Here is a 24,329-nt window from a genome sequence, read left to right on the forward strand (position 1 = left end):
TGCTCCTGGTGAGGGATAATTCTCTAGTGTAAAATTTTCCTAAACTCAATGCAAATGATAGTCTCTCTGGATTTTGGTAAAGTAATCATCTCCAGGGTAGGAGAAAATTGGGCTCAACTGTGTTGTTTCATTTTAGAAGACTAATATATGTTGGTCTTTTAGGGAGAAAAAAATGACTTTAAAATACACATATTCTCATTTATCTCAGGCAGCTTAGGTACAGGCTTGCCTAAGATAAGGGACTTAAGCAAGCTCCCACTTACCTTTTCCATTTTCTGTGTCCATGCATTGCATATGAGAATAATTTTTCCATTATTTTAGGTAGCATGTGCTTAAGAGAATAAACAAGCATCCTGAAATGTAACTGAGATAATTGTCTTGCTGCTTATTTCCTGAATTAGTGAAATGAGCACTAAACCAGGAGTCAGAAAGCTGAGTTGTGTGGACAAATTACTTTCCTCTAGGCTCTTGTCTCTTCTGCTAAATGAGGCTTAGTGATCACAGACCTCCTTCTAGGCCCCAAATTCTCTGACATGCTCCACTCACGCTCTGCTATTGTTTATCTAACACAGGCATCCACACCGCATGGCCCGGTTGTGTTTATAAATGGCACTGAGGAAATCATCCTGTGGCCAGGTCACCACCTACGTCTCTAGACTGTGCCCCCTGTGGGAAATGCCTTCTGGACTCACTCTAGGACTCTCAATGTTTTTCCTTAATCAGATGTTACCTGTAGGTGTAATCCTCAGTGGTCAAGTAACGTTGCATAACTAGAAGTTGTTTTCATAACACATTTTCATATTGTTGGATGAGATTTTGTTTAAAAAAAAAGACAGAAGACACAATGAACACTGAATAATTGTAGATAAGTAAATGGAAGGAGTGGAATAGCGGTGGCTCAGTGGTAGAATTCTCCCCTTCCATGTAGAAGACCTGGGTTCGATTCCCTGCCAATATACCTCATGTGCAGCCACCACCGTCTGTCAGTGGTGGTTTGCATGTTGCTATGATGCTAAACAGGTTTCAGCAGGGCTTCCAGAATAAGACAGACTAGGAAGAAAAGCCTGGTGATCTACTTCTGAACATCAGCCCATGAAAACCCTCTGGATTACAGCAGTCTGACCAGGGGGATGGTGAAGGACCAGGCATGTTTAATCCTGTTGTGCACGGAGTCCCATGAGGCAGGCACCAACTTGACAGCAGCTAACACAACAAATGCGAGGATTCAAAATGGCTAAAAGAAAACATACTTGAGCCAAGTCAGAGATTGAGCATGTCTGGGGAGTCAGGGACTCCTCCACCCCACTTTCTTTTTCTAAGCTTACTTGTTCAAACATTCCAAAGAAAGAATTAATGCAGTCTAAATTTAAATGTAAGTTTCCGACAATGCTCTTCAAACACTTTAAGTTAAACCAAATGATATTGCCTACTTTGATTTATAAAAACAGTAATTTTGTGTCATTCTGCCTAATCACTTAAAGTGTTTGAGGAGTACATTGCTGGCAGACATCCAAAAAAGACCAGCATATGCCTGGAGTGGAGGTTTAAGTCCCTTAGAAAAACTAGGGAGGGTATGTATCTATAGCAATTCAGAGTGTACTGTCAATAAAGTAACAAGAATGGCTTTCATTGGCAGCTTACAGAAATCAGTTTCCTATCATTGATTCGTGTGTCAGTTTGTGAATCACTGATGCTCCTATAAGAGCTTCACTGAACCTCCTAGAAATTGTTAAGTCTGTGAACGCTATTTTTTAAGTGGAAAAAAAAAAATTACCAGATAGACTACAGCCTGGTTTTGTTTAGGTTTGCTTTATTTTTTAATGATGAGGGTATTGTAAAAGAGGACTTTTTTCTTTTTTAATTTTTTTGTTGTACTTTAGATGAAGGTTTACAGAGCTAGTTTCTCATTAAACAGTTAGTACACATATTGTTTTATGACATTGGTTAACAACCCCACATGTCAACACTCTCCCTTCTCAACCTTGGGTTCCCTGTTACCAGTTTCCTGTCTCCTCCTGCCTTGTAGCTCTTGCCTCTGGGCTGGTGTGCCCCTTTAGTCTCATTTTGTTCTATGGGCCTGTCCAATCTTTGGCTGAAAAGTGAACCTCAGGAGTAGCTTCATTACTGAGCTGAAAGGGTGTCCGGGGCCATACTCTCAGGGTTTCTCCAGCCACTTTCAGGCCAGTAAGTCTGGTCTTCCTTTTTGAATTACAATTTTTTTCTGTATTTTTCTCCAGCTCTGTCCAGGACCCTCTATTGTGATCCCTGTTAGAGCAGTCAGTGGTGGTAGCCGGGCACCATCTAGTCGTACTGGACTCAGTCTGGTGGAGGCCATGGTACATGTGGTCCATTAGTCCTTTGGACTAATCTTACCCTTGTATCTTTAGTCTCCTTCATTCTTCCTTGCTCCCGAAGGGGTGAAACCAGTGGAGTATCCTAGGTGGCTGCTCACAGGCTTTTAAGATCCCAGATACTACTCACCAAAGTAGAATGTAGAACATTTTCTTTATAAACTATGTTATCCCAGTTGAGCTAGATGTTTCCCGAGACCATGGTCCCCACAGCCAAAAGAGGACATTTTCAGATTCTGGTTTATTGCGTGGAGATGAACCTTTAGGCTGAACACTGTCCCTAAAGTATTATGGCATTGATTGGCAGTGGAAAACTAGATAAAATGCTATTCTTAGGCTGTGGGGACAGGTTACCCAGAAACCACAGAATAATTAAGTTCTCTCCACAGTCTTGTCCTCTTAATTGAACGAAAAGATTTAAAAAACACGAGTGTGGAGAAAATGGAGCGAAAGAGGACTGCAGTTATTAGGGAGCCTAATATCCACAATTCCAGCTGCCTTTGCCAAAGGGTTACAATACCAGTGAATCTTTTGTTAGTAACAAGCTAAGCTACTTACAGAGCCACAATTTAGTGCTCTTTCCAACTGCGGGAAAAAATGAAAAAGTGTGGAATGAAGCATATTGCAAAGTGCAGTAAAAATTCCATGTGGTTTTTATACTTCAGAGAATGATCATTTTTCTATGGGAAAGATCACACACCTGTTCAGATATCAGAGTTCTACCATTAAGAGAACTCAAGATGGCCCTTTGGGGTCAGTATACGTTATGAACACTCTCTTTTTTCTGTGTGTTCTACCTTTAGGCATATGTTGCTTTATAGAGAATTATGGTCATTCCTGTTCTCTCCTGTTTTAACAATGAAATGAAGAAAAATCAAGTTATAGGTTAGCAATGATGAAGACTTTTTTTTGATTCATTAAGGACCTTTATTTAACAATTTTTCCTATGTTCAAAAATGAACTCCATAGAATGTAATCAATGTCACTGAATTGTACATGTAGAAATTGCTGAGTTAGTGTACGTTATACTGTATGCCTTCTCTACAACAACAAAAATAAAATAAATCATATTCTTAAAGAAGCACTCAGTATGTATGTCACTGACTGCAGTTTGAGAAGTTCTACCTTGGGGTCACTTTAAAGATGATTGAATAAAATCTGTAGGTTAATATTGTCTTAGCATGGCTGCCTTCCGCACAGGAATGCAGCTTCAAACTTTCCTAAATCCATTACTTTGTAACACGCGAACACCACCATGCTATAAAGTTCTGTTTTCTCCTATAGTTATTAGATCATTCAACAGCAACAGGATTTTGATTGCAGAATGGCCGAGAAATAGTTAACAGCTCAAACACTCAAGCATTCTTCAATTGCTGAAGCGATTTTGTTTTGTGACTGGGGTCAACACAAACTGCGCACACTCCATTTAATTTTTACTCTGCCTTTTTATGTGTACCTTAAAAAACGCTCCCTAAATTTCCTTCATTTTTTCTCCTTTAGAGATTTAAGGATTAAAGTATGTTCATAATACCTCAATGAATGGGAGAAGGTTGTCTTGGCCTTTGTCCCTCATTGCTTTTAATGCGTTCCTGGGCAGTTTTCCTTAGTGATGCTAAGCATGTCCAAACAGACAAACATGACTTCCACGAATCCTCTGAATTATGAAACAAAGGGTCAGCTGTAACGATACAGATGAAATGTACATATCATAATGTATGTTAATGTTGTTGTGTGCCATCAAGACGATTCTGACCCACAGCAACCCTACGGGAGACTGCCACATCTTTCTCCCGCATATGTGTTAATAAATAAAATATAATTTAGAAAAACGGTTGCCATTGAGTCAATTCCAATTCATGGTGACCCCATGTGTTTTAAAGTAGAGCTGCACTCTACTGAGTTTTCATGGCTGTGACCTTTCAGAGGCCCATTGCCAAGCCTTTCTTTCGAGGAGCTTCTGGATAGGTTCAAACTTCCAACTTTTCTATTAGTAGCTTAGCATTTAACTGTTTGCACCACAGAGGAACTCCTAAAATGTAATAAATAATTAAATTATATATTATATGTACTAAACTATATATTATTATACTTACAATGTCTAGTTTATTTATTTTATTTCTACCCCATTTCTAAAGAACTTAAAGCTCATCCAACAAAAGGCAACTACAATTGAACCATTAAAATAAGAGTAGAAGAATAGTAACCTGCCTAGTAAAAAGGAATTAAGGAGATAAATAGAAAACATGGGCTATGAATAACTATTGCAACTGAGCACAAATCTTAGTTTTGAGCTTCTTGTCAGCTAGGACAAAAGGGAAACCCAATAATAAAGGTAAGCATGCCGATGCATTTTGGAAAACAATGGTTTCCCTTCTAAAATACAGATGTACGAACTTCTGCATATCAATAAAAAATATATAGCATTGGAATCATTTCTGATCAATGTGAAATTCACATTACAGGAATGCCTTCTCTCCAAGACCATTACAGCTGGGGGTGATTCCTCGAATGGAAGGGTGTTTGTTGGGAGCTAACTCTACAATAAGCCCATACCAGCTGCATAGATCAGCGCCCCGATCATGGATTATCTTCTGAGAATAACAGCCAGAAAAGATCTTCTCTCTTGTTTATACCCACAGAGTGAAAGCCAAGGATAAATTAAATTTCACTTATGATAATATGTTCACTGCTAAAACTGGAGAGAAATAGACCCTTACTGTGTGCACATCCTCGAAAGAATTGGAACAAGATACTTAAAAGAAATAATGAGATGAGGATGGCTTCAGACAAAGTCGAGTACCAGGCAATATTTTCTTCGGAGCCCTCTCCCATTCTGCTGACCTCTCCTAACCATGGAGGCCCTTTTCTGCTTAAGGGCAAAAATCCACTCTTCATCCTAAAGTCTACTTTAATAAAAGGAGCTGGCATTTGTGTGGATCAAGTCACTGGGTTGCCTCTCCGAGGAATGCTTGCCCTTTAAGCCTTGGCTCTAATTCAATTTAACAAACGCTAGCTAGAGGCTTATTGTATGCAAAAGAGTCGATTCCAACTCGAAGCAACCCTATAGGACAGAGTAGAACTGCCCCATAGAGTTTCCAGGGAGTGCCTGGTAGATTCAAACTGCCGACCCTTTGGTTAGCAGCCGTAGCACTTAACCACTTCGCCACCAGGGTTTCCTTCTACCTGATACACACACACACACACCACACACACCCGATAGGAGGGAATAAAAGGATTCATGTACTTGGAAAGGGTTTTCAAGCATTACTGAGCAGGCAGGAGAGCTTTTTTGTTCTCTGGGTAACAGGTGACTCTTTGCCCCCGGATCCTAATAACTGACATGTTGTTGTGGCCACAGAGCCATCACACACACTCCCCCCTCCCCCGAAAAAAAACTCAGCAGTTCCACACTCCGCTAATTCTCCCGCTAACCTAGAGTCAGAGAGCTAGGGGTTCAGGTATTGCTATTAGCGGCTTTCTAGTATATTCCCCTTTCTTTGTAACAGGGTTCCTGACTTACTCCCTTAAACCTGGAATCCTGAGTTCTTTTGAGGTAGGATTCTCAGAGGAGGGAAACGAGTATTTGTTAAATGCCTCCTATTTTCCAGGCATGTACATATTAATCCTTGCAACTGCAAAGTCAGTAACGATACACAGGACAGTCTCCCAAAACAAAAAATTATTCATCCAGCCCCAAATATGAACAGTGTCGCTGTTGAGAAACCCTACATTACAGACTGCTCCCTGTCCTGCTCTGATTTTATTTCCAAGGATTCAAAGGTAAATACTTCAAGTTAAACGAATTATAGATGCCAGATAAAAAAATAAAAAATAATTTTTTAATCTATATTGCAGCTCTATTCCATTATAGATGCCTTATCTATGTTGCAGCTCTATTCCATTGTAAAGGAAAACGAATTGGAGCCTTAAAATAAATGGGGGGGGGGCGCAGACAGGAAATTAGTTTGAATTATTGAGGTTAAGAATTAAGATGTAAATACGTAGGTATTTTTCATCCCCAGTAATTTCACTAATCCTAAATTCACAGATTGCTTCGAAATGTAATTATTTGAACTAGCTAAATGTCACCCTGACTATAGCTAACATTTGCTTTTCACTTTTTTTCCGGGACCCAGGAGACGTGCATACCAGATGAGACCGCCTTCTCTTCCCCTTCCTCCTGCAGGGACAAGGCCTGCCAGGTGCTGGTGACTCGGCTCCTGCCAGGAGGCCACTGTGTACCACCAGGAGGTTCGCAGAGCAGCCGACTGGCCTTTGGGGCACTGGCCCCGCCCCGTCCCGCCCCTATCCTCCCGCCCCGCCCCGCCCCTCCCCTCCATCTGCTCACCTCCTTCCTCTGGATACCGCGCGGGGGCGGGGCTGCGGGAGCGAACGTCCCCTGCGCCGTGACGTCACAATCCCGACGCCGCGGAACGGGCCCTTAGCAACGGGCCTGGCGACCGTCTCCTGGCGGCTGCCGCCCCCGGCCGGCACCCCTTTTCCCATCTTCTGCTCCCGGCGAGGGTGGGGCTGACTGGGAGTCCAGGGCTGGGCCCGGCCCCGGGAAGGACTGAGGGGCGCCGGCTGTCCCCACGGCGGCCGCACGAGGATCTAAGACCATGAACGGCAGCCGGAGAGGTAAAGGGCAGTTCTCGCGGGCGGCCTCCGGCTCCCGGTCCGGGTTTAGTCACCGGTGTTGACCCGAGCGTTGGCGCAAGCTGCAAGTCGCGCCTAGGAGGCCCTGCCGCCCGGGCTCGCAGATCGGCTTTCTTGCTCTGAATTTGACGCCGGGACTTGAGGAGTTCCGTCCCTGAACTCGGGGTCGTGCAGCCTTGGTCACCTCGGTAGCTCCGAGTGTGGTCTCTGGGGTCAGACCTCCCTGGGCCCACAGTGAAGCCCGTTGCCCTCCGGAGGCGGAACGCCCGTGTCATAGGGCTCTTGAGCATTAAATGCACATGGTGCATATAAATCTGGCACGTTCTAAGTATTCAGTAAATAGAAACCTTCCATTCTGTAACCTAAATCCCTCCCCCAAACTATTGCCTAACCCCGAGCTTCTCTAACTGTTGCGTACAGGAATCCCTTGGGAGTCATGTTAAAATGCAGATAGCGTTCTGTAGGTCTGGTTGGGGGTGCGGAGGGAGGCTGAGATGCCGCGTTTGTAGTAAGCTTCCAGGTGGTGCCACTGTTGCTGTTCTCGGGACTACATTTTTAGTAGCAAAACACTAATCCATACTGCTGTGTACACCTGTCCTTGACTGAGCACTTTCTGGGTCAAGCGGAACCGCTGGGGCCATATAACCTTAAATCTCTATGAGTGGACCCAAGCCAAATAATTTGCATCTCACTCTGAGCAAGTAGCGTTCTTTCCTAAAGCCAAATAAGATTGTTTCCAGACACCCACCCCCCCCCCATCAGTATTTTTGTCTGTACCTTTAAACCAAGATGCTTGGTGGTTCCTTGAAGTAAATCTTGCTTTGGTATGACTGTGCGTTTATGATGTAATCATTGATAAAAATAAGTGCTGTTGGAATGTAAGACCCCCAAACCCAAAAAACTCATTGGCATCAAGCCGATTGTGACTCATAGTGACCAACAAACTATATATTCTGTATATTCTGACACTACACCGGTGTAATTTTCAGAAAAAGCAACCCAAAATGTCTTTTAGGTTTTCAGAACTTTTACAACATAAACTAAAAATTTATTAAGCCCCTCCTGTGTAGCAGGAACTACACCCAAGTTTTCTCATTTAATCCACAAAAGCATCTCTTTAGGTAGGTATTACCCTCATTTCACAGGGAATAAACTAAAACAAAAGATCATAAATAACTTGTCCAAGTTCACACAGTAAGTGACAGAATTGGCTTTGAATCCAGGTGAGGCATGTTAAACCCCAGAGCCCGTGCTTTTACTTACTGTCTCATGGGTGGGTTGGGGGCATGAAGAAGGATGTATGTAGAATGTAGAGTATATTATAGTTGGTTGTTGTTAGGTGCCATCAAGTTGGTTCCGACTCATAGCAACCCTATGTACAACGGAACTAAAAACACTGCCCGGTCCTGATCTAGCCTTAAAATCGTTGTTTTGCTTGAATCCATTGATGCAGCCATTGTGTCAATCCATCTCATTGAGGGTCTTCCTCTTTTTTGCTGACCTTCTACTCTACCAAGCATGATGTCCTTCTCCAGGGTCTAGTCCCTGCTGATAACATGTCCATAGTATGTGAGACAAAATCTTGCCATCCTTGCTTCTGAGGGGCATTCTGGCTGTATATACTTGATTAGTTCTCAGTATTTGTTTATTGAATGATTTTTAACATTAGGTTCATGTCAAAATGTAAAAACAAGACTTATATTCCTGTAACACCCAATGTAATTTAATTAGGTCAGTTTTTTTTTTATATTATAACCCTGGTGACACAGCAGTTAAGAGTTCAGCTGCTAACCAAAAGGTTGGCAGTTCATATCTACTAAGTGCTCCTTGGAAACCCTATGGGGCAGTTGTACTCTGTCCTATAGGGTCAAAATCGACTCGACAGGAACAAGTTTGATTTGGGGTTTTTTATATTAAATATTTTTTATATTATATATATTTATATGTATATAGGTATATATTTATATATATGATATTATATAATATATGGAGCCCTGGTGGCACAGTGGTTAAGAGCTCTGCTACTAACCAAAAGATTAGAAGTTTGAATCCACCAGCTGTTCCTTGGAAACCCTGTGATGCAGTTCTACCTTGTCCTGTAGGGTAGCTGTGAGTTGGAATCCACTGGACGGTAACGGGTTTTTAAATAATATATAGTACTATCAAGCATTATTGATATTGAAATTTTAAAATAAATGTAATATACATCTGTGACAGTTTTCATATACCATAAATAATTATTATTAATAGGAAATCATAGATAATTTTAACCAAAGCTAAAATACTTAATTTTAAATGAAAATATTGGACTTTCTAAATTGCTTAGATCTCATTGGAAAGTTACCTTTGATGTTTTCAGAGTACCAAATATTAAAACATCTAAGGAAAAAATTTTCCTTTTTCATTTTCTCACAGCAGGCACATTTTAGGCATTCCCTTGTAAGGCAAACCTTCTGAATAGTGGTGTAGTATAAAGAGTACCAGTCTGAAACACAATAAATTTTGATTCTAACCCTTGTTTGCTACTAACTAGCTAGACAGTCTTCAGCAAGTCAAGTTACCTTCCTGAGGCTTAGCTATTTGTAAAATGGTGGACTTGGACTAGATAATCTATGAAGTATTCTTTCCAGCTTCTCTTGGGAGAGGGGGAAAAAGTTTGAAAATATCAATCTGCCATTCCTTCTATTATCAGTGACCTTGGGGGAGAAGAGGAAAGAAAGCAACCTACTAGTAAGGGTAACTGAAAGTAGTTTGAAAAAAATAAAATCATGTTAATCCCACAGAGACACTTATCTATGGGATTCCCAAACTTCCAGTATCCCTGGGAAACCCTGCCACTAGAAACACCTTCAGCTCTGCTCAGCAGAGTTCTGGCTGCCTTACTGAAATCCCATGGTATAGGGAACTGGGCTGCTCTCACATACAGATGAATTTTACTGTCTTACCAAGATCTTCTGGTTAAGTGCTTGGCTGCTAACTGAAATGTCAGTGGTTTGAACCCACCAGATGCTCCATGGGAGAAAGATGTGGCAGTCTGCTCCCATAACGATTACAGCCTTGGAAACCCTGTGGGGCAGTTCTACTCTGTCCTATAGGGTTGCTCTGAGTTGGAATCGACTTGGAATCTTAGAGACAGGATTTGGGTCATTAAATAGTTCGAAGATGGTATTGCCTTTCCTGGCATTGGGTTTGAGTCTATTCCATGCCACCTCTGTATCAGACTGGGTCTAATCAGGAAATAGAAACAATACAGTGGTTTTAAAAAGGGAACTTTAATATAAAGAATTCTTAAACTGTATATAGTAAGAGTAACTTTAAGGTATAGGAAAACTCCATGTAGTTCCTCAGGGCTAAGGGAGAATACTCAAGAAAGGACAATTTTGGAAGGGGAACTTCTTCCCAAAGGCTGGGGTTCAGACCTCATTGGAGAAGGTGTAGTTGCAGCCCACTAGATGACAGAGAATTCACTGGTGCCGAAGCCAGAGGATGAACAGGAATCAGCCTTCCAGGGAGCAGGCAAGCACAGGCATTCAGAGAGAATGGAGACACTGGGGTGATACCGTCAGGAGGGCTGTAGTATCAGATCCTAGGAAACCTCATGGGGCAGTTCTTTTTCTGTCACATAAGGTGGCAGTGAGTCGAAATCAACAGCACCTAACAAGAAACAACAACAGCAGTATCAGATTGTTGTGGGATAAACTTCTGGATCAGGAAGGGCCCAGCCTGGCCTTGTGATCACCTTATGTAGGATCGCCATGAGTAGGAATTCACTCAGCGGCAGTGGGGTTTGACTTTGACACAGACACTGCGTGCTCCAAGGCGCCTGCCTGCACTATTGCTTTGATTCCCTCTGCTCACGCATTCTAGAAGCATGGTTGAGGGTAGAGCACCACCAGATGTCCTCACACCTGAAACGCTGACCCACCAGTCAGCAGCTCAGAAGAAGAGGAGAGCCCCTTCCTCCTAGAGTGCTCCTTCAATGCCCTCTACTGAGAAAGGAGAACTGCTTAAAGAAATTCTGTGGATCATTGCAGAGCATCTATTGAAGGGTGAATTTGGAGCTGGAGAGGAAATACTTTAATAACTGGCATGGTCTATCCTTTGGCTGCTCTGCTTCCATAAGCATTGTACTACATATATTTAAATTCCTTGCAACAACAGTCAGTGTCTACGTAAAGAGACGTAGCTAACCTTCTTAAAAGTGAACAGCTTCACTTCTGGAATGGCAACATGAGGAACTCATCAGACTCACTCTGCAGCGAAGGAAGCATAACTGGTTAAAATTATTTATTAAAAAAAAAAAAAAAAGCTTTTAAAATCTCCAGGAATTGTGCTAAGGCTATACAGCAAATAAACGTATTCAAGAAGATCTACTAAAACTCGATAAAAACAGCAAGCGTCTGTGGGACTTGAGCAACAACCTACTTTCTCCTTCCCCACTACCCCAGCTTAGCTACTCCTGGCAAATATGGCCAAAAAAGATTGGGCTCCCTCTCCCCTCAGCTCCCAATCAAAGGTTATGGTACCTCCCTGGGAGGGACAGGCCACCATCATTTCTCATCCCGTCCAGCTCTGATTTGCAGGAGCTAAATTCCTGTGAGTACAGCCAGAAATTCAGGGGCTCTCTTTTTCCACACAGCCTCATAGGGCAGAGAGTCCACCTCAAGTGCAGCAGGCCTAGAATGTTGGGAACCGAACTGCCTTCACCCCAGCCTGCTAATAGGGTGGTGGTTGCTTATCAGTAAAGGCAAACTGAGAACACCAGAGGCTACTCCCCCATCCAGGGCCCAGTGCAGCGCTCAGGGGTTTTACCCCCGGGGAAGAAGCAATACCTCAAACCAGACAGCTTAGAAGCTCTCCCCGAAGGAAATGACTTTATTTGAAACAAAGAGTGGGGAAGTTCAAGCCTAAGGACATGCTCAAAAAAAATGGAGACTTTGGTAGTAAGGTATTGAGAAGAGGCTGGTAACTCTGTGAAAGCAACTAAACTCTAGGCTAGCTTGTTTTGCAGAAAGAACCAGGGAAAGACTTAGTGATAACCTTCCTTGAACCAGAACAAACCCCCAAAACTGGCCTGGCTTGGCAGCTAACCAAAATGTCGGCAGTTCAAACCCATCAGCTGCTCCATAGGAGAAAGATGTGACCGTCTTCTTCCGTAAAGATTACAGCCTTGGAAACCCTGTGGGGCAGTTCTGCTCTGTCCTGTAGGGTCATTATGGGTCAGAATCAACCTGGTGGCGATGAGTTTAGACTATGGAGCAATTTAGGCCCCAAGACATTGCTGAAGACAGTAGAGCGATCAGCTGACAGTTAGTAGTCTAACATCTCAGTGTAATACCAAATGTGGTAGACAACAGAGAGACAGGGAAATAGAGCCTTGTGAAAACCAGCTACCCCAGGATGACTGTGTGCCCACAGCTCTGAGGAGTGACAGCAGAGGCTTCACCCTGCAGGGGAAATAGATTTCATTAAAATAATTTAGGCTAGTCACTAAACAAATAAATAAGCGAACAATAACAAAAAACAAGCCCCAGAGAGGAGGGAGGGGAACCAGTATCTATAGTTGCTACAATATAAAAACCCAAATCAAACCCATTGCTGAATATATTACCCAAAATAACATTTTCAACAAAAAAAAATCATGAGACATGCAAATAAACAAGAAAATGTGCCCCATGCAAAGAAAACAGCAGGCACCAGAAACTGCCTGGGAGAGATCCCAGATGAATGGTCTATTTCTCTCTTCAACAGATTTAAGAAAGACTTCAAAGAAGCCGTTATAAACATGTTCAAAGAACCAAAGGAAATATGCTTAAGTAAGTAAAAACCAGCTATGATGACAGTGTCTCATCAAATGGAGAATATCAGTAAAGGGACAGAAATTATGAAAAAGCCAAATGGAAATTCTACAGTGGAAAAGTACAATGAAAATGAAAAATTATCGCCAGTCGATTTGAACTGGCAGAGGAAAGAATCAGTGAACTTCAAGACAGATTGATATAAATTATGCAATCTGAAAATCAGAAAAAAGAATGAAGAAAAATGAACAGGGCCTTAGAGACGTGGGACACTATCAAGTACACAAACATATGCATAATGGAAATATAAAAATGAGAGGCGAGGGAGAATGGAGCAGAAGAAAAATATGTCATCTGATCACAATGCCGTGAAATCGGTAACAGAAAGACCACCTTGTGATGTCCATCAGCCTCGGGGTTGGAAACGTGACTCTATCATGCTTATATAATGAGGCCACAGTTCCATGGGTGAAAGGCGCTGATGCCTTTGGGGGACATGGAAGTTCTGCACTGGGAACATTTCCCAAACCTCACCCTACACGTGTCTTCATTTGTATCGTTTTGGTACAATAAGGCTGTAATCGTAAGTATAGTTCTTTCCATGAGTTCGTGAGTCATTCCAGTGACAAACCCAAGGGAGTAGTGGGAGCCAGTAGGTTAGAAGTGGGAGGACCCTGGGGACCCCAAGCTTATGCTTGGCATCCTTAAGAGGTAGTGGGCAAACCCTCAATTTGTGGCAAGAAGGTCAGAAGTGAGGGTGTCATGGGGTCTTCAAGCTTGCAACTGGCCTCAGAAGTTGTGGGCAGACTTGGCAGCCCAGAGGACTGTGCCTTTTAACTTCTGAGGTCTGACCTAGTTCCAGGTGGTTAGGGTCAGAGGATAAGTGCTGCATGTGTGGTTGAATTTGAACTGAATTGATTCCGTTCAGTTGGTGTGAGAAGTGGAATAAACTAAAATGAATCTGTAGATTCATTGCAATTGATCTTTGTATTTGTGGGATTTGATTTTTCTCAGTATTTATGTACACCTTCTCCTCACTTGGTCAGCAGTTCAGATCCACCAGGCACTCCTTGGAAACCCTGTGGGGCAGTTCAACTCTGTCCTGTTGGGTCAGTATGAGTTGGAATCGACTGACAGCAATAGTTTTCGGGTTTTTTGGTCTCCTCACTTAGAGCCCTGGGGCTCAGTGGTTAAGAGGTTGGCTGCTAACCAAAAGTTCAGTAGTTCAAATCCACCAGCAGCTCCTTGGAAACCCTATGGAGCAGTTCTGTGCTGTCCTATAGCGTCACTATTAGTCGGAATCGACTCAATGGCAAGGGTTTGTTTTCTCACTTATTGACTATCTCATTATCGAACATCTCACATTTACGACAGTAGTAAAAATCTACTATCCAACTATTTTACACATTAACAACGTACATCTGGCAGTAACAAACACCAAGATATGAGACAAGAGGAATGCTAGCTTTGGTGGTTAACGTGTGTCAACTTACCTGGGTCATGATTCTTAGTGGTTTGGCAGCTGTGTAATGCTGTAACTTGGCAGTTATGTAATAATATAGTCATCCTGCATTTTGTGATCTGAAGTGGCCATCCTCCCTTTTTGCATAACGTGATTTTGCAACCATTGTTGATGAGAGGGTGTGCGCTAACAATTGTCTTCTTCTCTTTCCCTTCTCTCACTTTTATTTTATACACAATTTATTGGAGGTTAATGTTAACAGTTTACTAATTAACCAAAACCCAGTGCCCTCGAGTCGATTCCGACTCATAGCGACCCTATAGGACGGAGTAGAACTGCCCCATTGAGTTTCCAAGAATTAGATAACAATATTTGGGAAGATGATGACTAGATTTGAGGAGTAATTCACATAGTCTGCAGTGGCTTAATAGCTGTTGGGAGTGTTTGTCTTCTCATTTTGGAAAAGAATGAGAGCTTGTTCACTTTTTTAAATAGTGTTATTGAGATATAATTCGCTTCATATTTTGCATGTTAAATTTCATTTAACTCTGTAGCTCAGCCTTTCTATTTTGGAGGTTACGCCTCAAAACACAGTCACTTTTTGGAGAGGAAAATTATTTTGTGATGAGGTATATATCTAATTTTGTGATAGCGCAGGTAGTCTGAAAGAGGAGACACTGCCTAATGGGTTTTCCTTTACTAGACGTGGTTTTAAATACAGGATATCTAGATAGGATCCAAGCAAAGGTAAGTTGATTGGACTAGATGAACCTTAAGACATCTTTTAATCATTAAGTTCTGATCCTGACTTTTAGATTGACTTACTTTTTACATAGCAAGATATTCTATGGTATAATTTCTCATTCACTTTGTGAGAGGATTACTCTCTTTAAATTACTTTTAAGGACAGACTAGCCTGTGATTGACTGAAATAGTTAATACATATCTTCTCAAAATCAATGAAAACGCCAGTAGGTCAGCGATACACAGGATAGTCAGTCAGGTTATGTCAATGACATAGTTGATGCACTTACCATTTTATCAGGCAAAACTAGAGTTTCAAGGTACGACTATTTTGAAAGTAACTCTTTATCTTAAAAGAAAAAACTTTTTATCTATGGCTGCAGAATTTGTGCTGTCTGGTGTAACGGTGCTGGTTAGTAATACAATTGAATAAAAATTTAAATGACTCGTAGTTTAATCAAAGATGCAGTTTATTATTTTTTAAACATTCGATACTGTTTTTGTGGAAGTTGTGTTTCATTTACCCTAATAATTCTTGGGGTTTTTATTGTTGTTTTGTTGTTAAGTCCTCCCCAGATATGATCCACCATGCCTACTTAAGGGACACCTGAGCACCAAAAGTAATGGTAAGTGAGGTACTGGTTTTAATGGCAGCTCGTTAACAGATTAAGTATATGTTTCCTTTATTTGCAAGTTATATGACATGGTGAAAAATTAACCTCACATAATGAATATATGAACTTTAGATTTCATGACTGCATAATATAATGTTAGAGTAGCTAAAAGTATAGGAGTTCTTGAAATAGAAAATTGAGGAGTCCATCATTTTAAACTATCATTGTGTCACTGGATGTGGGCTTGGCTGCCTCCTGCTCCCCGCTGCAGCTCCAGCCTGGCTCTTCTCTTTGCAGGCAGACTACCCTGGCTTAAGGCATGCCTTCCTTGCTAAAATGGTGATTAGCAAGTGTTACAGACAGGAGCACTGCAAAGGAAGAGCTGTGCAGAGAAGGAGAACGCTTGAATAAAGCATTTGGTATCAGCAAACACTTAAGGGCCTCTCTATCCAGTTGGATTTCTAGGACCTATGAAAGGGAAGTCTACTGCGTATTTTTGTGATGGTCTTACATTTTAAAGTCTTCAAAGTAAATTTTTAATGTCGTGAATTTAAAATATATGTTTATAATTATAGCTTAAAAATTATAAGTCAATAGGTTTGTAAGCAAAATGATTGAAAAAAATTTTTTCCCTATTTATGTGAAAAATCTTTGATACTGGTTACCTCCAAATATGAAGGAAGGATCACAGTTTTCAATTATCTCACTTATTTTTTCTATTAAAGTATGTATACACTTAGAACCAGAATAGTGAACTTCCCTTTGAAAAAGAACTTTAAGTAAAAAATTTAAACTATATTTAAAATATACATTAATAAAAACAGGATGAGGAACTATATGTAAAGTTTGCTAACATTTCTTTTAAGGAATGACCATTCAGAGGCAGATAGTTACACTGGTTATCAGCATGAGGCCAAACTGCGTCCTTTATTAGCTGTGTGACCTTGAACACTTTACTCACACCTCTGTGCCTCAGTTTCCACTTCTGTTAAATGATGATAACCATTGCTTTTGAGTCGATTCTGACTCATAGCAGCCCTATAGGACAGAGTAGAACTCTGCCCCATAGGGTTTTCAAGGACTTGAACTGCCAGCCTGTTGGCTAGCAGCCTGAGCTCTTGATCACTGTACTACCAGAGTCCTTAAATAATGATAATAATGACTAAATGAGTTTATATATGTAAGGAGCTTAGAAAACATGCACGGCAAATGGTAAACATTCAGCAAATGTTTTTAGTAATAGTGCTAGTAGTAAGTAAGTAGTAGTAAGGATCCCTAGTGGTACAATGGTTAGCGCTTGGCTGCTAATTGAGAGGTTGGCAGTTTGAACCCTCCAGGCAGCTCCACGGGAGAAAGAACGTAGCCTAGGAAACTTATAGGGCAGTTTACTCTGTCACACGGAGTCGCTATGAGCCAGAATTGACTCAACAGTACATAACAACAATGACAATAGTAATAGTACTAACATCAAGCTCATCACTATCACTATTGTATATGCTTGTCTTATACATAGAATTTCCCTGGAAAAATGTATTAAAAAAGTAGCAGGGTATACTTCTGGGATGGGAGAGTAGGGATCAGAGTGGGAAAGTCACTTATTTTTCAATCTCTGTACGTTTTTTGCTATTTAATTTTTTTAACCACATGCATGTATTCTCAAAAACCATTTTTAAAAAATTATAGTTACATTTATAAATTATATGTAAGTTCTTTATTTCTAAGATTTAAGTAGTTTGGATGAGGTCAAGGAGTTCAGTGTCATGGAATTTCCACGTGATTGTACTTGTCTTAAGGTAGTCCTAGTACTTCAAAAAGAATATAGTAAACTGATTTGTAAGAGATCTTATTTTCAGGTGTAAAGTTAGAAGTTTGCCTCTCAGAATAGAATCTTTGTATAGGATTTTGAGTTTGAGGTTTGTGTATTTTCCCAAACTCAATGGATTGTTCAAGTATTAGTAATAGTATTACTATTTTATAATCAATCAAGTAAGTGACTAAACATTTTTACTTGCGTTTGAGTACTGTCAGTAAGAAACAGTTTTGTAAATGTAATGAAAGATTATATTTTAGAATCTCTTCCCAGGACTCTCAGGGTTGTAAATCTTACTCTTGGAAAGGTTTGAAACCAAGTGGTCAACTGCTCGTCAGAAGCTATCAGTGCAAGATTAAGGCTAGAATTATTCAGCATCACGAATTTATAACATCAGTATCTTTGTCATTGAGTTTCAGAACATTTTCTAAGAATGAGCTGTATTATCAGCAACTTGTTTATCTATTGATAATTTTTATGTTAATTTTAAATATATAATGATTAAATATGTTTTCATTTTTAGCTTTTTGCACTGACTCCTCCTCTCTCAGATTAAACACCCTGCACCTGGTCAAGACTCACATGGCTGCTCACTATAATAAAATCCTTTCTGCCAAAGGTAAAAATGTGCAGAAGTGAACTTTCTGTACCCAGTTTTAACTTTATGCTTCTCATTAGAATAAATCCGTAGCAAGAATGAATGTATTATATGTAGAATGATTTGTTTTTGGTGTAGTAAATAAAGTACAGTTGTTTAACAACTGTTGACTCTTGTTTAGGAAGCAGTGTGTTTATGGTAATGGAAAATTTGGCAGCAGATATTGGTGATGGTTGCACAACATGACTGATGTAATTGGTGTCACAGGATTGTACACATGAAAAATACTGAATTGGCAAATGTGTTATACATATTTTTAACAACAATAAAAAAAGTGTAACTGCCTCCCCCCCCAAAAAAAAAATTATTGACTAACTTTATATACATAGCAAATTTCAGAATACCGTTTTGGTTAACTGTATTTGGAACCTACGTAATACTTATTTTACTTTATCTATGGTATCCCTCATAGTGACCCTGTGGTATCCCTAATATTATTTTGTGGCAAGATATTGATCTTAATATAAAAGTTTTATAAACTGCATTTTTGTTTTTGTATCCACTAAAGAAGTTGCACAAAGAAGATGATATCTTGCTATTTTTTCTTTTTTGTCAGCGTTATTGAAGTATAACTTACGTACAGTAAAATGCACTCATTTTAAATGTACAGCTAAGTGTTTTGACAAATGTGTACCTTTGTATAACCACCACCACCATCATGCTATAAAGTAGGGGTCAGCTAATGACAACGTACAGGCCAAATCCTCCCACCACCTGTTTTTTTACAGCTCATGAACTAAGAATGGTATTATATGTTTTTAAAAGGTTAGAAAAAATCAAAAGAAAAACAACATTTTGTGACATGTGAAATTCAAATTTCACTGTCCATAAATAAAAAAAAATTTTACTAGAGCACAACCACGTTTATTCTTTTACATATTGTCTCTGGCTGCTTTCGCACTAACAGGCAGACTTGACTAGTTGTGACCAGAGACCATATTGCCCTACAAAGACAAAAGCACTTACTCTCTGGCTCTTTACAGAAGAAGTTTCCTGGCTCCTGTAATAGAATATTTCCACCCCAAAAAGTTCCCTCAATTACTTTGTGCTCAATTCCCTCCCGCCAGCCCCTGGCAGCCACTGATCTTTTTATCACTGTAGTTTTGCCTTTTCTAGAATTCCGTATAGCTGGACTCACATAATATGTATCCTTTTGGGTCTTGCTTCTTTGAATTAGCGTAATGTTTTTGAGATTAATCCATGTTTGTTGAGGTGGATCAGTATTTCTTCTTATTGCTCAGTAGTATTCCTTTCAACAGGTATACAACAAATTGTTTATCCGTTCCCCAGTTTGTAGACATTTGGATTGTTTTCACTCACTTTCGGCTCTTATCAATAAAGCTGCTATAAACATTTACATGTACTCCTTGGACGTATGTTTCCATGTCACTTGGGTAAATAACTAGGAGTGGAATTGCAGGGTAATATGGCACACGTAGGGTCATCATGAGTCTGAGTCGACTCGAAGGTAACTGGGTTTTTTTTTGTTTTTGTTTTTATGATAAGTATATGTTTAACTTCATAAGAAACTGCCAAACTGTTTCCCATACCATTTTGCATTTCTGTCACCTCTACGTACTCATCAACACTTGGTACTGGCAGTCTTATTGTAGCCATGCTAGTGGATAGTGGATATGTAGTACCATCTCATGGTTTTAGTTTGCATTTCCTTGATGGCTGCTAACGTCGAGCACTTTTCTTGTGCTTGTTTGCTATGTGTATATCTTCTTTGGTGAAGTGTCTGTTCAGATCTTTTGCTCATATTTTTAAATGGATTATTTGTCTTCTTGGTATAGATTTGTGAGAGTTATATGTTACGTACATGTCCTATATTAGATATATGTTTTGTAAATATTTTCTCAGTCTATGACTTTTCTTTTCATTTTTTTTTTTTTTTACTTTTTATTTTGAAATAATCATAGACTTACAGAGAAGTTGCAGAAATAGTAAAGAGTTAGCGAATACCCTTCACCTAACCAAAAAAAAACCTACTGCCATCGAGTCAATTCTGACTCATAGCGACCCTATAGGACAGAGTAGAACTGCCCCATAGAGTTTCCAAGGAGCTCCTGGCGGACTCAAACTGCTGACCTCTTGGTTAGCAGCTGTAGCATTTAACCACTGCACCACCAGGGTTTCCACCCTTCACTTATCTTCCTCTAATGGTAAAATCTTATATACAGTTACCAAAACCAGCACCAAACCCATTGCTGTCAATTCCGACTCACAGCGACCCTAAAGGACAGAGTAGTAGAACTGCCCCACAGGGTTTCCAGGGAGCGCCAGGACATTAATATTGATACAGTACTATTAACTACAGACCTTATTTGAACTTTACCGGTTTTTCAGTAATATCTATTTAAAAATTTATTTTCTCATTTGAAGAGCTTAAGTTTTAAAATATTCGGTCATTTATATATGTAAAAGGATTGAAAAACCAAAAGAAAAATATTTTGTGAGACGTGGAAATCATAAACCAAAAACCAAACCCAGTGCCGTCGAGTCGATTCCGACTCATAGCGACCCTATAGGACAGAGTAGAACTGCCCCATAGAGTTTCCAAGGAGTGCCTGGCAGATTCGAACTGCTGACCCTTTGGTTAGCAGCCATAGCACTTAACCACTATGCCACCAGGGTTTCCGTGGAAATCATAGGAAATAAAATTTAGCTTTTCAGTTTTTTCACATTTTGTGCTTTTTTAATCCTGTTTGAGAAATCTATGCCTAGCGGCCATCCAAGGCACAGTTGGTCTGTATTTACCTGGAACAACAAAGGAAGGAGAGTCCAGATTAGGAGGAGGATATGGAATGTGTCACTAATTGCCTTCATAAACAACTGCGTCCTTTGCCATGAGACCAGAAGAACTGGATGGTGCCTGGCTACCATTACTGGACATTTTAATCAAACATTCCATAGAAGAATCCTGATCAAAAGGGAGAAAGTACATAACAGAATTTCAAATTCTCATGGACTCCAGACTTTCTGGAGCCCATGAAGGGTGGGTGAGCCCCTGAAACTATTGCCCTCAGATGATCCTTAAACCTTTAACCAAAAATATCCTTAAAGTCTTCTTAAACCCAAATAATAATTTCTCTTAACTAGTAAAAAAATGTCTTCCTTGAGTTGGAATTGACTCCATGACAACAGGTTTGGTTTTTTTTGTTTTTAGTAAAAAGTGTCTTCCTTGAGAATTATGTTATTTTAAGAACGATTAATATGCCATCAGATTGACAACAGTAACTTGAAAGATTTGATGGGAACCTTAGAGGGCAGTGAGTTTATGTTAATGAGGAAGGAAGGTGAGAATGGTTGCACAACTCAAAGAATATAATCAGTGTCACTAAATGGTACAGGTAGAAATGGTTGAATTGGTGTATGTTTTTCTGTGTATATTCTCAACAACAACAAAATAAATAAAATTTAGGAAAAAGAAATCTTTGCCTAACCCTAGGTCACTAAAGATTTTCTTGTATATTTTCTTCTAGAGGTTTTATAGTTTTAGCTCCTAATTTTCAGTTTATGATCCATTTTGAGTTAGTTTTTGTATATGGTATGATAGAAAAATCATGTATTTCTTGCCTGTGGATATCCAAATATTCCATTATCATCTGTTCAGTTGATTATCATTTTCCTCCTGAACTGCCTTGGCACCTTTTAAAAATCAATTGACCATATGTTTGGTCTATTTCTGGACTTAGTGTTCAGTTCCATTGATATATACGCCTGTTTTTATGCCAATAATACACTGTCTTAATAACATTACAGAAAGCCTTAAGATCAGGTAGTTTAAGTCTCTCTTTTTTTGAAAACTGTTGTGTGATTCCAATTACAAATATGTTAAGATGCATGATACAGCTATGTTAGATCAGTGATTCTGTTTGTTCTTTTTTTTGGTCTCTTTTTACTCTGTTTCTTTTTGAATAGTTTCTATTGCTGTGTTTTCAAGTTCACTAATATTTTCTTCCACAGCATCTATTAATCCCAACCAGTGTGCTTTTTATCACAAATGTATTTTTCATCTCTAGAAGTATAATAAAAACCAAACAAAGAAATGCAAACCTGGAACTCTTTGTGATTTCCACATTTGATACTTATTATCAATTACAAATATTAAGAATATTATTAGACAGCTAATTTTTCTTTTTTCAGCTGCAGTAGACTGCTCAGTTCCAGTAAGCATAAGTACCAGCATCAAATGTAAGTAACTTTTTGACCTACTGCCTTTTGAGAAAACATTTTCTAACTTTTTTATATTGTCCATATATAAAGGAAGCTTGTATTATATTTCTAAGTTAGGGTCTTAGAGTCTAGCCCAGATTTTGCTCCCAAACTTTTGTATGACTTTGTATATATAAAAACATAGGTTGTACAAAAAGACTTGCCAAGGTTTAAACTCTAAAAGTCTACGATTTTCACTGCTCTTGGCTTATTGTCAAGGTAACTGCATGGTTTATTAAAAATATCATAACTGGCACTTTTCTCCAGATAAATGTTGTCTACCATTTATATCCTAATAGCCTAACTGTTAAACACAGTAGTTATATACATCTAAAAAGCCATATTGACTTGTAGTAATATAGAATCCTGAAATGTATGAAATAACTACCCCTGACTACCCAGTATTTCCCTTTTTAGAAATCTGTACTGAGGAAGTAATCAGAACACAAAATTCGAAATTCCTATTTAAAAATTTTCTGAAGGATACCATTTAAGGTATTTGTGTTTGAGTTCAGGTCAAGAAATGCAGACTTTAATAATAGCTCAAGAAGATAGATATCACAGCCCGTGGTTGTCTAATTAAAAAAAAAAACACCTGTTGCCGTCGAGTCGATTCCAACCGTAGCAACCCTATAGGACAGAGTAGAACGGCTCCATAGAGTTTCCAGGGAGCACCTGGTGAATTCGAACTGCTGACCTTTCGGTTAGCAGCTGTAGCACTTCACCACCAGGGTTTCCATGGTTGTCTTATCAGGAATCAAAAAAATCAATGTATTGTAAGTTTAGTGTTTTCTTAAGTTACTATTTAAACTTAGTAGTTATCTAATTGAGAGAGGATGTCTACGTTAAAAAATAAATATTAACCCACGGTAGTCCATGGTAAGTAATGAATGAGGACATAGATAGGGAAATGCCCCTCTGTTGCTGGGCCCATCTCTTCTTGTATATCTTCTTAGTGGGAAAGAGAGAGCTAAGCTGAGCCATTAGCCACCAGCTGCCATTCAGTGAGCAGAGTCTTTATCAGGCCCTGTGCTTGGCACTTTATATTTCCCTGTTTTGTGCCCTTTATGTTTGTAACAAGCCCTAATATAGGCTCTTACATCTTTGAAGGACTCTAGGGATTCGTATCGTTTGATAGGCACAGTAAAGGCATTCTAGAGCTTGAGTGTATATTTTCCAAGACCACAGCACACTAACTACATGGGCAAGCCATTTTACCTCTTACCACCTTTTGTAAAATGAAAAGCAGTGATCTCTAAGATCGCTTCTAGATTTTGAATTTCTGTGCTGCTGTATGTTTTATTTTTCTGTATCGTATTAGTAACTTTTATTAAAAAAGAATGAAAAACTGGTTTGTTCAATATTTATGGTTTTTAAAAATTCAAATCATTCGAATTAAGATGATTTTCACTGATCATCTTTAGATCAAATAGTCCTCTTTAATAGTGGTCACCTCTAAATGAGAGAGCTTTGCTAAATTTTCATGCTGGTATTAATTTCCTGAATAATAGATATATAAGATTTGTCTTTCGTGTGTGTGTGTGTGTGTGTGTGTAATAAAAAGATTGTGTAATAAATAGCCTAAATGTATTAATCCTCTTGCTCAACCAAACTCTTGGATTTAAAATCCGCATTCACCAATTTAGAACAACCAGGCATTTTGCATAATACTTTGTTTACTTCACTAGAATTCACTCATTAGTTAATTCAACAAATGTTTATTGGGCACTGACTATGTGCTAGGTACTGTTCCAATACTACGTGTTAGATATTGTTTCAAGGACTGGAACTGAAAAGATGAATGAAAGAAAGTACCTGCTTTTATAGAGCTTACATTCTAGTTGGAGGAAACAAACAATAAGCAAATACAAACAAGTAAATGTAGAATATGTCACATAGTGATAAATGCTATGGGAAAATGTGAAGCAGGAAATAGGAGGAAAAGTCCTCACTGATGAGGTGACAATTGAGCAGAGACTGAAAGAATTTAGGGGAGGCATGTGTATGTCTGGGGGCAG

The 24,329-nt window shown here is 39.5% G+C and overlaps 1 protein-coding gene across 2 annotated transcripts in view; it reads left to right on the forward strand.

Moving 5' to 3' along the window:
- The first annotated feature begins 6,791 nt into the window (after positions 1-6,791).
- SPATA7 (spermatogenesis associated 7) overlaps positions 6,792-24,329 on the forward strand; it is a 36,389-nt gene continuing 18,851 nt past the window's right edge. For both annotated transcript variants that reach the window (XR_775658.3, XM_010588794.3), the window contains exons 1-4: positions 6,792-6,989; positions 15,578-15,637; positions 17,959-18,054; positions 22,243-22,290. Coding sequence is in view for 1 of the 2 variants with exons in the window: in XM_010588794.3 (XP_010587096.2) it covers positions 6,971-6,989; positions 15,578-15,637; positions 17,959-18,054; positions 22,243-22,290 (223 nt within the window). In the remaining variant the exon portion in view is untranslated. The remainder of the gene's footprint in view (positions 6,990-15,577; positions 15,638-17,958; positions 18,055-22,242; positions 22,291-24,329) is intronic.

Source organism: Loxodonta africana, chromosome 10, assembly GCF_030014295.1.
Source record: "Loxodonta africana isolate mLoxAfr1 chromosome 10, mLoxAfr1.hap2, whole genome shotgun sequence".
Lineage (NCBI taxonomy): Eukaryota > Metazoa > Chordata > Mammalia > Proboscidea > Elephantidae > Loxodonta > Loxodonta africana.